Source organism: Myotis lucifugus, unplaced genomic scaffold (assembly GCF_000147115.1).
Source record: "Myotis lucifugus unplaced genomic scaffold, Myoluc2.0 scaffold_56, whole genome shotgun sequence".
Classification (NCBI taxonomy): domain Eukaryota; kingdom Metazoa; phylum Chordata; class Mammalia; order Chiroptera; family Vespertilionidae; genus Myotis; species Myotis lucifugus.
In genome coordinates this window covers 1,985,980-2,000,454 of record NW_005871104.1, presented here as the reverse complement: position 1 = coordinate 2,000,454, position 14,475 = coordinate 1,985,980, and the positions used below count along the sequence as shown (strand labels likewise).

Sequence of the window (14,475 nt, the reverse complement as noted above, 5' to 3'; positions counted from 1 at the left end):
TATGAGGTAGTTTTGTTCTCCAAAAATTGGAACTTGAATTTGATCAAAATAACTAGAGACAATTACCAATTTATAGGAAATACCGAGGTTAGAGAAACATTTAAATAACCCCATGGAGGTCCCATTGGCAAAATGCAGACCAAGGGAAATGCAAATAACCATGTTTCTTCAACAAATAAACTTCGAGAGGGAAGAAAAGTAGAGGCTGAACCTACAGATCAAGAGAATCAAGAGATATATCCATTAGCCAGAAACATCACAAAAGGAATTATAAGGCAATTAAAAAATGAACACTGACCGAACATTTGATATTAAGTAATCATCATTTTCTAAAGATTTTATAATGGTACTAGAGGCCCGGTGCACAAAAATTTGTGCACTTGGTGGGGGGGGGGTCCCTCAGCCCGGCCTGTGCCCTCTCGCAGTCTGGGACCCCTCGGGGGATGACCACCTGCTGGCTTAGGCCTGCTCCCCGGGGGATTGGGCCTAAGATGGCAATCGGACATCCCTCTGGCAGCTGGGCAGCCCTCCGGGGATGTCCACTTGCCAGCGGAGAGCAGACCTAAGCTGCAGTCGGACATCCTTAGCGCTGCTGAGGAGGCAGAAGAGGCTCCCACCACCACCGCTGTACTGGCAGCCGTCAGCCTGGCTTGTGGCTGAGCAGAGCTCCTCCATATGGGAGCTCACTGACCAGTCATTCCCAGTCTTTCTGCTGTTAGGGTCAGTTTGCATATTACCCTTTTATTATATAGGATAGAGGCCTGGTGCATGGGTGGGGGCGGGCTGGTTTGCCCTGAAGGGTGACCCGGATCAGGGTGGGGGTCCCGCTTGGGTGCCTGGCAAGCCTGGGTGAGGGGCTGATGGCTGTCTGCAGCTGGTCACACCCCCTTCAGGGTGGGGGTCCCCACTGGGGTGCCTGGGCAGTCTGGGTGAGGAGCTGAGAGCCATTTTCAGGCTGGCGGGCGACTGAAGCTCCCAGGCTCTCCTTTTTTTCTTTTTCTCTTTATTCTGGGATTTATTTACCTTCTATGGCTGTCACTGGAGCTGAGAGCCGGCTCCAGCTCTGAGGCCTGGGCTGGCTGAAAGCAGGTATCTGGGGTTTGTTTGGCTTCTATAATTGAAACATTGTTGCTTTTGGAGCTGTTGCTTCAGGAGCTCAGAGCTGGGCCGCCACAGGCGGAGAACCTTGGCTTCCTCCATCACTGGAGCAAGCAAAACTCCTGCTCGCTTCAGCTGCGTGGCTGCCGGCCGCCATCTTGGTTGGCAGTTAATTTGCATATCGCCCTGATTAGCCAATGGGAAACGTAGCGGAGGTACGGTTAATTACCCTATTTGTCTATTATTAGATAGGATTGTGGTTATGATTTTTTTAAAAAGATGGCTCCTTACCTTTTAGAGAGTGATAAGTTTATAGATGAAATGATAGGTGTCTGGGATTTGCTTCAGAATAATATTGAGTGGGGGTGTTAGGTAGAAGTACAGATGAAGCATGATTGCCCAAACTTTTGAAGCTATTCATGTGTACACAGATAGTCCCTCCATTTTCTGATATATTTGAAATTTTGCATAATAAAAGCTAATAAACATATAAATTCCAACTGGATATGAAGTCTAGATCTAAATATAAAAGATAAAACAACAAAATTTCTTCAAGATTAAAAAATGTTATTTAAGCTGCCTATATTTTTCTTAAAGGAAATTAAACATTGAAATAAGAAAATAACACAAGAGCATAGAAAAAGTTTTAACTGAAAGTTATACTGTAAAAACTAGGAGTCCTAGTAAGAAGTACTTAAGAAGGCCAAGTACTTTTAGTGGATATATCAGTAAACATATGAAAAACTACTTGTAAACTAACACTAAAGGGGGTTCAGGAAAACACGAGGCAGTTAAGTCCTTTTTAAAAGCATCTTGGCATAGTACTAAATAATTAATTTAAACTACAGAAATGCTGGCAGAAGATAAATTAAACTAATCTTTCTTTGGAATTAAATTCTTATCTACTTCTGTCCAGTTACTAGAAAAGAGGAAGGACAATTAAATTATTGTTTCAGCAATAACAATTATTTACAACTGGTTTAAAGAAAAGTTGACATGGGAAGAGAGAAAGCTGACAATCATCTTTGCTTTCAAGTTCTAAGAAGCAAACTGAACAGAGATTTAGTGTAAGATGGGGAAAAAAGGAAAACTGAAAGAAAAGCAAAACAATTGATAACTTCAAGGTATAGCATATTTGTAGTTTTAAGCTTCTTGTTAATCCTCACTGAAGGATATTTTTCCCATTGATTTTTAGAGAGAATGAGAGGGGGAGAGAAAGAGAGAGAGAAACATTGATGTGAAAGAGACGTATCGACTGGTCGCCTCCTGCATGCACCCAGACCCCCGATCTGGGCATCCATGCCCTTGACCAGAATCGAATCCTCGACCCTTCAGTCCTTGGGCTGACGGTCTAACCACTGAATTAACCAGCTAGGGCTGTAGTGGCAAGTTTCTTTAAGGCAGATATTTTACTTTGCAAGTTCACAAAATACACTACTAATCCAATAAATAGTAAATGTACTATCTGTTGAAATAATTGAATGAACTATTTTCTATAAAAGCAAAAGGTTCTCCCTCTGGGGTCAGCCTGATGAGAACAGTAGTTTCTACAGCTGTATTACATTATTTAACACTTAGGAACTGAAAACCTGCACATAACACCAAGAAAAATCAACTTACTGGCAGAAAATGAAAACTATGCTTAAGAGAATAACTTAAAATGGACTATCTGTAGCAGTTGCCTTAGGACCTTGGCCAGCACTGTTGAAAGCAATATCATAACAAGAATAATTTGAAATAGATTTACCATCTATAGTAATAAAAGAATAACATGCTAACTAAACGACCTTCCGGATGAAGCCGGGGCTGCGAGGGCTGAGGCAAGCCGCAGCCGCGGCTGCAAGGGCCAAGCCCCTTGCACGAGTTTCGTGTATCAGGCTTCTAGTCCTATATAATAAAAGCCTAATATGCAAATTGTTTGACTGGGAATTCGACCGCTTGCTATGACGTGCGCTGACCACCAGGGGGCGGCACGGAACACGGCGGGCGGCAGTGGAGGCGCTGCTGACCCCGATGGGCCCCCAACGAGAGCGGGAGGGCAGAGCCAGGCCAAGGCAGGTGCGAGCGGGGGGCCGATCGCCCCGTTGATTGCCCCGCAAACCGTGACCAGTGGTGGCGACACGGGGGCAGGGCCACTGCCCAGCTCCCAACCGATCATCCCGCAGACGGCAACTAGTGGTGGTGGCAGGGTCGGGGCTGCTGCCCCGCTCCCAGGCACTGAGGGAGCTGGGCAGGGGGCCTGGCCTCCATCGATCGCCCCGCAGGTGGGATGTGGAGCAGGTGAGGGGGCAGTGCCAGGCAACGGCGGGGTGCCAGGCTGGGCTGTGGGGCTACAAGGCTGGGGGTGTGAGCTGGGGCCCCATCCCCGCAGGCCACCCCAAGGGACCCCATCCATGCACGAATTCGTGCACCAGGCCTCTAGTTAATTAATATTACCCCTGTGATGAAACAGAAGGATTAGCCAGGCTTGAACAAAAAGTAGCAGTTTTGATCTACCACTATACCATGTCACCCTGTTTCTAAAATTTGGGGGGAAAAGAACAAAAAACAGAACTGCAGCAACTTTCCATTCATATCATGTATAGCGTGACAAAATATAAAAGTATCCAATTTTATTATAACCTCGAATAAAGGCAGGCAAGCCATGAACAGCAATGGTCAAGCTGATCCTAGCTGGTGGGAGTGGTGCCACTTATCCTTTCCTGCCACAGCTGCCTTTTGTGCAACTTGAGTACAAGTGGGAGGAAACTGGCACTCCAAGCTCTGCTGACTTACAGCTTTATCTGCTTTTCCTCAGTTCTACAATGTTCTGCAAAACAGAACTATTTAATACCACCAGGAGGTGCCACAATCGTGGAAAATATCTCCACACCTTCTGTAAGTCTTAAAGGTCTCAAAAGCCTATATTTGAAATATATCATTATACTTAAGAACTGCCACCATACTGGATCAAACAGTAGCTCCAGGAAACACATTTTCAAAGAGTATATTTTTCTCCCTGAAGTAAACCTCATTGGGTAAGGATATACACTAAATAAAAGTCCTAGTTTTCCCGAGTCATAGGTTGCACTTATTTACTGCATAAAGCATTTAAATAGAACATTTATTGATTACCACTCTTTTTTTAAAATGTCCTTTTTTAGCCAAAACTGTCTCAGGAGGATAATGACTTTCCAAAATTTATCTGCTATTATGAAATACTAGTTCCAGTTTTTTCATGTGGTGGAAATTCATGTCTCCAAATAGCCAGCAAAGTTGAAAAAAGTCCTACTCTAAGCCAATCCCTCATTTTTCAGGTAAGGAAAACAAGGTTTGGAAATTCATGTGATTCTGCCTCAAATCATATATGTATAAGACTAATCTAAAAGCCAGTGACAGAATCTGAACCGAGTGCCCCAAGCCCCAAACCCCAAACCAATGTCCTTTCTATTATAAACCCTCATTCTGTCAATCTGAGTTCTCAGAGCAGTCCTTAATCACTTCATTGTTTCCTCATTTGCAAGTTTCCTGATCACCTTATCTCCTTGCTAATCAGAGCAGCCATTCTATGGATCCACTTCACCTCCATTAATAGCATTTTAAGGTGAACAGTACTCTAACTGGACACAGTGCCACGGGTATTGGTTCTGTAAGATGCTTACATTTCTGGGGAAGAATTTCTTCTCTCCTGCCAGGGAAAGATGAAAATTAAATCCCCAGTATTCATCAATAAAATAACCTCATGCTCTAATCTTAATATCATGTGTCAGACACCCACAAAAGCCTTCAAAAGCCCCTGGTGGCAACATTCTTACAAGTTATTGAATAACTTGGTTCAAGTGTCCATTCTAAATTGGGTCTTACAAAGGTAGAAGTTATTTTTCAACAATAGCTCTTCTATTAGATCACTTGGTAACTGCTTATGTGGCAAATTTAACCTAAAGCACTGGACTATTAGTAAGGCAGGTGATGAAGACATACAATGAAATGAACACCAGCAGCAGGAATATTGTCTTGATTTCTAGCTCCTGAAAAATGTACAGCCTCTTCAAATTTTTTGAGCACCATAAATTTAATCCTCTAAGATAACAAGATGTTTTTTAGTGGGGCTTTCCCCCTATCCTCCTGCTTAGAAACTTCTGGACTTTTAAAAACTGTCTAAACTAGTACCCAAGTCTTTACACCACATATGAAAAAACAACCAATGAACCTGGATCTGGAAAAGAAATAGTATTTTATCTTTGGAAAGCAAAATCAGAGTACATACACAGCAAAATAAGCCCATTTAATGGTCAAATGAATAGTTGATAAATGAAAACTATTAAAGCAAATCACTTTTCAAACATAGGGTTTATTTATCTCTTAATGAAGTTTATCTCACTCTCAATGCAGAAAAGTTGCTATAGTTATCAAAAGTATACTGATCTAAACATATTGTGTTATCTAAGCTCTTAGACCTTAATTCCAGCATTCTAAGGTAAGAAGAATCTATCCTTATTTTCATACCGTACCTGACAACACTGGGGCACTTGAGGTGAATTAACTTGTCAGGGTTACAGCGTTTGAACCAACTCTTAAAAACTACGCTCCTTAGCATAGAAAATTTGAAAATATGGTCAAACTCTAAGTTCTATGTGATGTATTATCACAGCCAATGTAAATTATTTTTTCTGGAGTCAGGAAAACCTAACAGTTTGCCACCTACACGTCCTAATTTTAGTTGGGATGGGTGACACAAATGAACTGTTTCTGTCACCACACTTATTGCATACCCAAAAGGGAGAGACTGGTTCAATTCTTTAACTTTACTTCCTGCCTAGAAGGCCTGACTTAAGCCCTGTTATAACGGATATAATCGATCTAAGTGTTCAAGTTGTCTTAGTGTAGGAAGATACTAAAGTTATCATTTAAGTCTTACTGGAAATCAACAAAGGATTAGTCATTTTACCTGTCAGGGAAGTTAAAGCAGATCAACAAGATAGAAACTGGGTTGTTTTCTTTTTTTAGGGGAAATCCCTTAATGACTCGTTAATTAAACCTAATGAAACAAGGGGCCCTCCAAAACTGTAGTGTGGAAACAGGAAAAGAATCACAAGAAGTCATGCGGTGACCTGCTTTCACTAGTGTTAGAAAGGGATGAGTCTCCTCTTGGTTTTACCTGCAGCCTGACCACGATGGCCACTTGTTACACCTACCACCCACTCCAAGTGCAGGTTCCCGAGGAAGCAAAGGAAACCCTGCAGGGTAAAGGCTCTACCCCGGCCAGGCGCCAGGACTGCACCACACCCGCGGGACACAGGGCCCTGCCTGCGTCCCCCACCCTCCAGCCTCCCCTGCTGCCCAGGAGGCAGCGCACAGCCGGCGGCCGAGGCAGTCCTCCGCCGGGCAGTGACCCCGCTCCGCCAGCCCCGCCCCCTTCCCTGACCAAAGGTCGGTGCCTGGGGGCGGGGGGTAGGGACCGGGAAGAAGGCCTGGACAGGAGCGGAGGGGCCAGGAGGAAGAGTCCCTTCCCGGCCTCGCCGATCGGGACGAGGACTGGGGCCCCGGGGCGATCGGGCCGCCGCCATGATGGTCGGGCCAGGCGGGGGGGCGTGACGCGGGGCCGCCGTGCACAGGGCCAGCTCCCCGTACCCTTCCCCTCCCCCGCGTGGGCCTGGCCACAACTGCCCCCGATACTCACGCTTTGTCCACCAGCTCCCGCACCTTCCACATGTTCAACATCGTGCCGCGCGCGGGCCGGGCCGGCGCCGCCCTCTCCTGCTCCCACGGACCCCGGGACACTTCCGCGCCGGGGCAGATCCAGGCCGGTCGCACCGCTGGCCGCCGCCTAGAACTCCCCAGTCGGCTCCAGCTCCAGCCCCAGCCGCGGCGCTGCCGGTGACACGTCGAGACGCGGGGCAGCGGCGCTGCGTGGGGCGGAAGTGCCCGACGTTCCGCCCACTGTGCGCGGGGCACGCCGGGATCAGTAGTTCTCTGCGCGCCACGCGGAGCCTTTAAATTGAGAGGAGGCGTGTTAAGGTTGCTACAACTGATCGTAAACTTTCCAGGTTCCCGCGCCCCTCCGACCGTACGGAACCAGAAGCTCCGGGGGTGGGGCCCAGCAATCTGTGCGTTAACACATCCTCCACGCTCAAGTTGCAGAACCACTGGTTCAACCGTGAAGTATTGCTCTGCTATTAATGATTATACGGAAGTGGGAGTGGTGTGTGTGTTCCTCACTGACAAGCAGCGCTGTATTTGGTTCCAAGTGTCCAAACATGCTTCCTTCTCTGGGCCTTAGTTTCCATCCCTGTAAATTGAAGAAGTTGTAGTCTAAAACGATTCCACTCTAATTCTATGATACGCTGGTTTACTATTTAGACAGCTACCTGATACACTTGTTAGATACTTTTTATAAAGCTCAGAAACTCACTTCACACTCCATGGCAAACGGTAGAAGACCAGTACCATGACACACCCGAGAACTTGGCAGCACAAGTAGACACACACACTGTATTCAGTATTTTATTGCAATGGTTGTTGTCACTTCATTTTTCACTTACATATTTTTGACAATGTTCATCTTAAAGCTGTAAATAACCTTAAAGTTTGTTTAATCCAACTGCTTAAATTTTATAGCTCTTTTTATTCTATACATATTTATTGAGGATCTTCTATGTGCCAGGAGTGGGGAATATAGATGGGGACAAGACAGACAAGCCCCAGCTCCCTTGGGTCTTAAAGATCTTTGGAGGAAAAAAAATAATCAAGGAAACATTAAGACAATTGCAGATAGCCCTGGCCAGTGTGGTTGGGTGTTGTCCTGTGTACTGAAAGGTTGCTGGTTCGATTCCTGGTCAGGGCACATGCCTGGGTTGCAGGCTCCATCCCCAGTAGGGGGCATACAGGAGACAACTGATCATGTTTCCCTTGTCTCTCTCTCTCTCTCTCTCTCTCTCCCTCACTTCTTCTCTCTCTAAAAATCAATTAAAAATATTTTTTAAAAAAGACACTTGCAGATAGAAAGTGCTTGAAGAAGACAGATGATAATGCTACAGAGAATGACGTTAGAGGAAAATGACACTAGGAAATACTTAAGGCCTATTTGAGGACATTATATTTAAGCTGAAACTTGAATGATATAAAGGAGCTGACCATAAAAGAAAGATCTGCAATAAAACAATTCCTGGTGAAGGTAACAGACAAAGACTGATTCACAAAGGAGAAGTGAAATGCTGCTAGTCAGAAAGCTAGGTAACAAGGATCCCAAATCAAGAACTCAAAACTTCTGACCCCTCGTTCCTCAGGTCAACTCACCTCTTCTTGTTGTGTCCACTTAATTACTGGAAGCAGCTTTGAAGAGTGTTTCAATGAGGCTTTGGGATTAAGGCCCGAGAGAAGCCAGTTGAAAGCATTGCCAGACAGAAAAGCACAAAAAGCAGAAATCAGGACAAAGCTATCTCAGAGCTTTGTCGAGATAGGAGGAGTACTTGGGCAGACATGAAGTGAGTTGGAGAGGTGGCTGGAAGGGGCAGGTAAAGATGAGCAGAGATAGGTAGAGAAACTGGACTTTCAAATGAGAAGTGTTTCCTGTTGAAAGGACTATCCAGCCCAAGATTCAAAGGATAGAATGTGGCAAGAGGAGATAAGGGAAACTACTTGCATAAATAAGATCTCAGCAAGTTTACCTTCAAACAATCGGGTGAGGGTACGCCAGCAGAATGGGCAGGGCATAAAAACAACCACCTTCCCAGCCTGGGCCAGTTTGCAATCAGCTTCACCAGATTTAACCAGAGACTACAATGTCATCGTCTACTTTGCTTGTTCCAACACCAAGTTTGGAAGTGCCTAGACTTATTCCAGGATTGTCATTGGTGGTGTTCTCACGGTTGTCCAGGGCTACCTAGCATGTAACACCAAAAAGGTTGCCTGTCCACCTTAGATTCAAAAGAGCCCCTAACGGACTCAGAATAACCAGACAAAGAGAGTTTGTTAAAAAGTGGTCACAAAATTAACCATTTGTATGTCAACAAAGTATTCCATTTTTACCTTTTATCTTGCAAGTTTGGGAGCAGTTTCCATAGTAACTTCTTTGTAGCAATTTAAATGTGGCCATGGTAGAAAAATAAATGGGAAAATGCCTCACCCATCCCTCTTCGGGAAAACATATTTTTCACTCAGTGAGCTGACACTTTTAGTAAGGCCAAACCAATGCAAGGTTTGAAAGCAAATGTACTGGGCTGTGTTATTTACACATGAGGGGCAGTTATAGACACTGACTGCTGATCTCACGTGGTTGGCTCCTCGGTGGGTGTTTCCTTCAGGGGAGTTTAATTCACAGCACACAGGTGTGGCAGTCCTGGGAAAGCACCGCCCAGATCGCTTTTCAAGAGAATCAGTGTGAGGTGTGGATGGCCAACAGCTCCTGGCAGCCACTTCTTGGGAATCAGCCACAGCATTTATACCAAGTCCATGCTCTCACTGGGCCACAACCAGGCAATGACTAAGCAAGGTGTGCTGGAGCTGGACCGTTTCTGCCCGAGGCCGGACCCCTCTATTAAGCAAGCATTGTCCTGGACTCCCCATCAGCCTGGCCCACATTTCCTCAGAGCTTCGTCCTACCCGGGCTTCCTGCCTTCCCTTTCTCCCTTGAAGGTGTCGGAACTTCCTTGTGGTCTGAGGCTCTCCCCACCCCCTCTTGTTCCCTTTCCCTTAATCCTTCATAGGTGTTTCCCTCAATAAATCTCTTATACTTACTTCCACCTTAGCTTCTGCTCCCTGCAGTACCCAGACTGACACAGCAGGCAAGCACTTGTAACTTGGCTTCAGTATTTGGCTCAAAGAGTCTTGTTGTTGGTCACACCTGACTGCTCCTCTTGCTAACCTAAAAAAAAAAAGGACGTTCAAAAGGAAAGGCCAGCAAGTGTTTATTTGAGATCAAAGAATAACTAGCTGGGAATCATTCATTCAGGCAGAAGTCCAAATAATGTTCTGATTAGTAGACAAAGGCAATGGACATGTATAAGAAGGGAAAAGGGAACAATTACATCAATCGAAGGAAGGAATTTCTATTGGTGCACATAAGATAACATAGTGATGTTAACTCTAAACAATGTTTTTTAATTTTCAGTCCAGTAGTCACAATAACCGCTTTCTTGTTAGCTTTGCAAATAGTACTTTGGGAAACAAGGTTGCTTAGGCCCAGTCTAAAGGTGATTTTTGCCCTGTTTTTAACATTCCAAGGTTTGAGGTATTAAATGTGCAAGGCAGTTCCTCTGGCATGGCAGCTCTGGCTCCATTTTAAAGTAGCTCCATTTATATTATTGTTTATATTCTCTAAAAGTCAGGGCACTCAGTTTTTACTCATAATAAGAGGATTGCCATGAAATACATGCAGATACTATATTGCATAACCCTAGGAGAACCATTTATGTGGACTACTATGAACTATCCTCTCTGGGAAGTAGTAGGTAGTGGTTAAGGAGTATAGATCCTGGACTGAGACCAACCTAGGCCCAAATTCTGCATCAGTAGCTTGGTCACCCTGGATACGTTAATTAAACCAACAAAGCACAGTGGTTGTGAACTAGAACTCTGCAGCAGATTCTGGGCTTGAATTTTAATTTTGCTACTTACTAGTTGTGTGACATTAGGAAAATTATTTGACTTCTCTGGGTTCAGGTTTCTCATCATAATGGGGGATACTAGAAACCTATCTGAAAGGCGTTTTTCAACAATTCAATAAGGTAATGTATAAAAAGAACTTAGAACTTAGAATGGTACTTAACACAAAATAAACACTCAGTAAATGCTAGCGATACTGCTCCTATTACTGTTACACCTCCTAATCATCATCATCATCATCATAATTGTATCAATCTGTTACATTTATTCAATATTCAACAAGTATTTAGTAAGCTCTTACTATGTTCCAGGTTCTCTCCTAGGTGGTGGATATACAATTTATAGATGAAATTTACAATATAGATGAAATAGATATAGTAAACATAGTAAACTCAAAGCGATATGCTGAGGATCAAATGAAGTAATATATATAACTCACTTTACATTGGGTCTTGCATATAGTAAATGCTCACTAAATTCTACCTCATTATTAATATCAAATCTCTTCTCTTATGTGGATCTTAGCTTTTGTCCTTATAAACTGAGAGGTTTAGTCTTTCAGAGTATCCTAAACCCTGCCATACATCAGAAATTCCTGGACACCCTTAAAAATTTCGGATGGTTTTGTCCTAACCCTTCAGTTCCTGATTCAATAGGTGCATTGTCCCTTATACTTTTGGTCACAAGTGACAGAAATAAAAACCAGCTTTAAGCAGAGCAGGGAGTTTATTGACAAAGGGGAATGGGGAGAGTTCAGAGATAGAATTTGCCTCAGGAAGTTAGCAAATGTCGGAACTCTCTATTTCTCATTTTTCCTTGTTGCAGATAGGATTCTCCTACTTGGCAGGTAATAGGGACACCACCTTGTGGGGAATAGGTACCATTTTTCCAGTTAGGCAACCATGTGAGAAAAGATACTTTGCTTTCATCCACTGAGTCAACTATCATAGAGAAAGACTCTGATTGGCCCAGTTTTGATTATGTGCCTACCTACGGGCCAATCACCTGTAGGGAGGCGTGTGTTACAGATTTGGCAGCTGTACCTGGAGTGGGGAAAGATGGGTTCTCTGAAAAAACTACAAAGAAAGCCAGACCCTGGCAGACAAAAGCAACAACTGTTTACTTCTGCAGGTCTAAGGTGGGGGCTAGGAATCTGTTTTGCTTTGTTTTTAAACCTCTCCAGTGATTTTGCCAGGGCTGGGCATGCTCTGGATAGGATGATCCAAACTCTTTTTTGCTGTAACACTATACTTTTTATTTTTAAGGTCCAAATTCCACAAAAATAGGGTTGGAGAGAGCAAAAGAGAAAACATAACAGAAAATAGAAGGATAACAGAAAATAAAAGGAAGCAACGAAGAAGGAAAGAGGTGAGTGGTGTTGCAGCAGGGAAGCTGGTGGAAGGGCTTGCCCTCACTAACTCTGTTCTGCTGACAGTCGGGCTCTTCTTGGCTGAACTTCAGGCTCCTTTCAGGGCTGTCAGCAGGGCTCAGGTGGGCCTATTCAGAAAGCCTGGTGGGCGCTCTAAAGGGCTAACACATTTGCAGTCCTTCTGCAAGAATGTGCAGGTGCTGGCAGGAGGTGAGATGGAGGCAGAAGCGCTCTTGGAATCATTTCCCTGCCTCCTGGGATGCTCTCTCCTTCTGTTTCCTGGCCACAGGCGAGCTCAGAGTGGACTTGCTGTTCCTACTGTCAAGTTCTCTGAAACTCTATTCACAGGAAGCCAAGGTGCCACCAGTGAAGCAACTAGGCAGGGTGTGACCGTGGGAACTGACCCTGCATTGTCAAGGCAGATTCAGGAGTGGATGGGGTGGATGTCAGAGAACATGGGCTGGCTGGTTCCTGGAGCAGGGTCTTCTGGATAAGGTCAAGTGTCATGGGATAGCCCCCAGGTGTCCAGAATTCACATGGAGGTTCTGCTGGTCTTTGAAGTCTATCAGTTCATTAAAAGAATTATGCTCTAGAGGCAAAGCTCGCTTCAGTGGGCATCAGAAGTCTGATGGACAGACCTCTGCTCTTTAATAAATACAATGAATGTGGCTAAAGAGTTGGCTGGGGGGGTGGGTGGTGGTGGCGCTGTGTCAATCAGCACAAGGCATGCTTTCCTGGTGGGAAGGAGTCAACATTCAATGTGAAGTGGAGTGAAATAGATGACTAAAATCTATTGTTAGCCAAGAAGCTTATAGTCTACTAAGGAAGATAGACATAGACAGACAAAAACCGCAGGGAGATATTTAAGGAGCCAGTGTAGCCTTGGGTAGAGGTCAGAGCATTGGCTGTGTTATCATCAGGACCTTGGTTAACACCGTATAGCTGTGGGGCCTTGACTAAGTTACTTCACCTCTCAGGCCTTTGCACCTTTTTTGAGAAAATGAGGCTGATAAGAGTCCTTGACTCAAAGGGCTGTTGTGAGGTGTGAATGAGACGACATACATTAAATGTCTAGGACAGTGCTTGACATGTAACAAGGACTGGTTAAGTCAGTTCTATTTCCATTGCTAAACTGTTCATAACCAGAGAGCCTGGGCAATGTGGGAGAGGCTGTTAGAACAGGTGCGTCAGATCTTGCAATAAATACGTATTTGATCACTTACCCCATTGTCAAGAAGTATACTGTGAAAAGCAGACACAATTCCTGTTCTCATGTAGTGTTTTTTTTTTTTATTCTTTATTGTGGAAAGTTTTACATATGTTTCTCATGAAGTTGTCAGTCTGAGGGAGGAGATGGATTTTAAACTAATAACACCTTGATAATTCTATCTCCACAAATATGATGAATGCAGGGGAAGAAAAGAACGGGATGCTGTGAGAGAATATAACAGTGGTGTTTCGTTCAGGTTAGGTAGGAGCAAGGGCCAGGCAGGACCTGTGGGAAAGTGACATTTAAGGTGAAGATGGAAAGATAATTTTGAGTTAATGAGGTAGAGAGGGAAAGAGCATTCCAGATAGAGAGACCAGCCTGTGCTGAGGCCTGAGGTAGGATGTAGCTCAGCATGTTCCAGGATCTCAGAGGAGGCCCAGTGAGCCTGGAGGGAGAGGGGGAAATAATCAGAGATGAACCTTGCTCTGTTTCCTCCTGACCTCCCTGGACTCCATTACCTGCATTCTCATGGCCTCTCGCTTCCTGTGGGCTCAGTCAGTGTTGGGCGGTGGGATCAGAGGCAGAGGAGAGACAAGTCGTGATATTTCTTTCCCCTGTCTCCCTGCTTCAGGAACATGGTTTTGGCAGTAGCCGAGTCCCTCTGTGGCCACTGCTGGTGTCAGGAGGTCCTCCTTCCATAGCTGAGCTCTCTTCACCCCGATGCTAACACCTGGGTGGTTCCCCAAATGTGGTTAGCTTCCTCATCCCGCCTGCACTGCTAAAACTTGCCCCTTTGTCTTGCTCCCTCCCGTCAGCTAAACTCTGAGTGTGCCAGTGTTTGCTGCTGGGACCCTGACTGATGTGAGGAGTCCTGCAACACGGAGGGCCTGTATGTCAAGTTAAGGATATGGCCTTTTAGAGTTTTATCTGAAGTGCAACAAGAAGCTCCAAACATGCGGTAGTCACTTCCTTGTCACTTTATCTTCCACCGGGAGCCCCATTTCTCTGCTCCCCTTACAGAAGGCGGTCTTCTTCACACACAGGCTCCTCTTCATTGCTTCTCAAGCCACAGTTGAGAACTTCTTCCTTCTCATAACTCCCTGTTCTCTTAGCTTTCCTGACTCCCCAGTCTTCCAGTTCTTCTAGCATTTTAGGCTCCGTCAGAAACCTGTGTTCCTCTCCCTGGATTGTAGGTGTAGCTGGGACTTACTTCTCT

General features: G+C 44.9%; 1 protein-coding gene across 3 annotated transcripts in view; it reads right to left on the bottom strand.

Moving 5' to 3' along the window:
- CLINT1 (clathrin interactor 1) overlaps nt 1–6,995 on the bottom strand; it is a 55,018-nt gene extending 48,023 nt beyond the window's left edge. Inside the window, exon 1 of one of the 3 annotated variants that reach the window (XM_006089071.3) lies at nt 6,758–6,995. In XM_006089071.3, the coding sequence (XP_006089133.1) occupies nt 6,758–6,798 (41 nt within the window). In that variant the 5' untranslated portion in view covers nt 6,799–6,995. The remainder of the gene's footprint in view (nt 1–6,757) is intronic. The other 2 variants (XM_006089072.3, XM_006089073.3) reach the window with 2 other exon arrangements.
- Between the last annotated feature and the right edge of the window lie 7,480 nt (nt 6,996–14,475).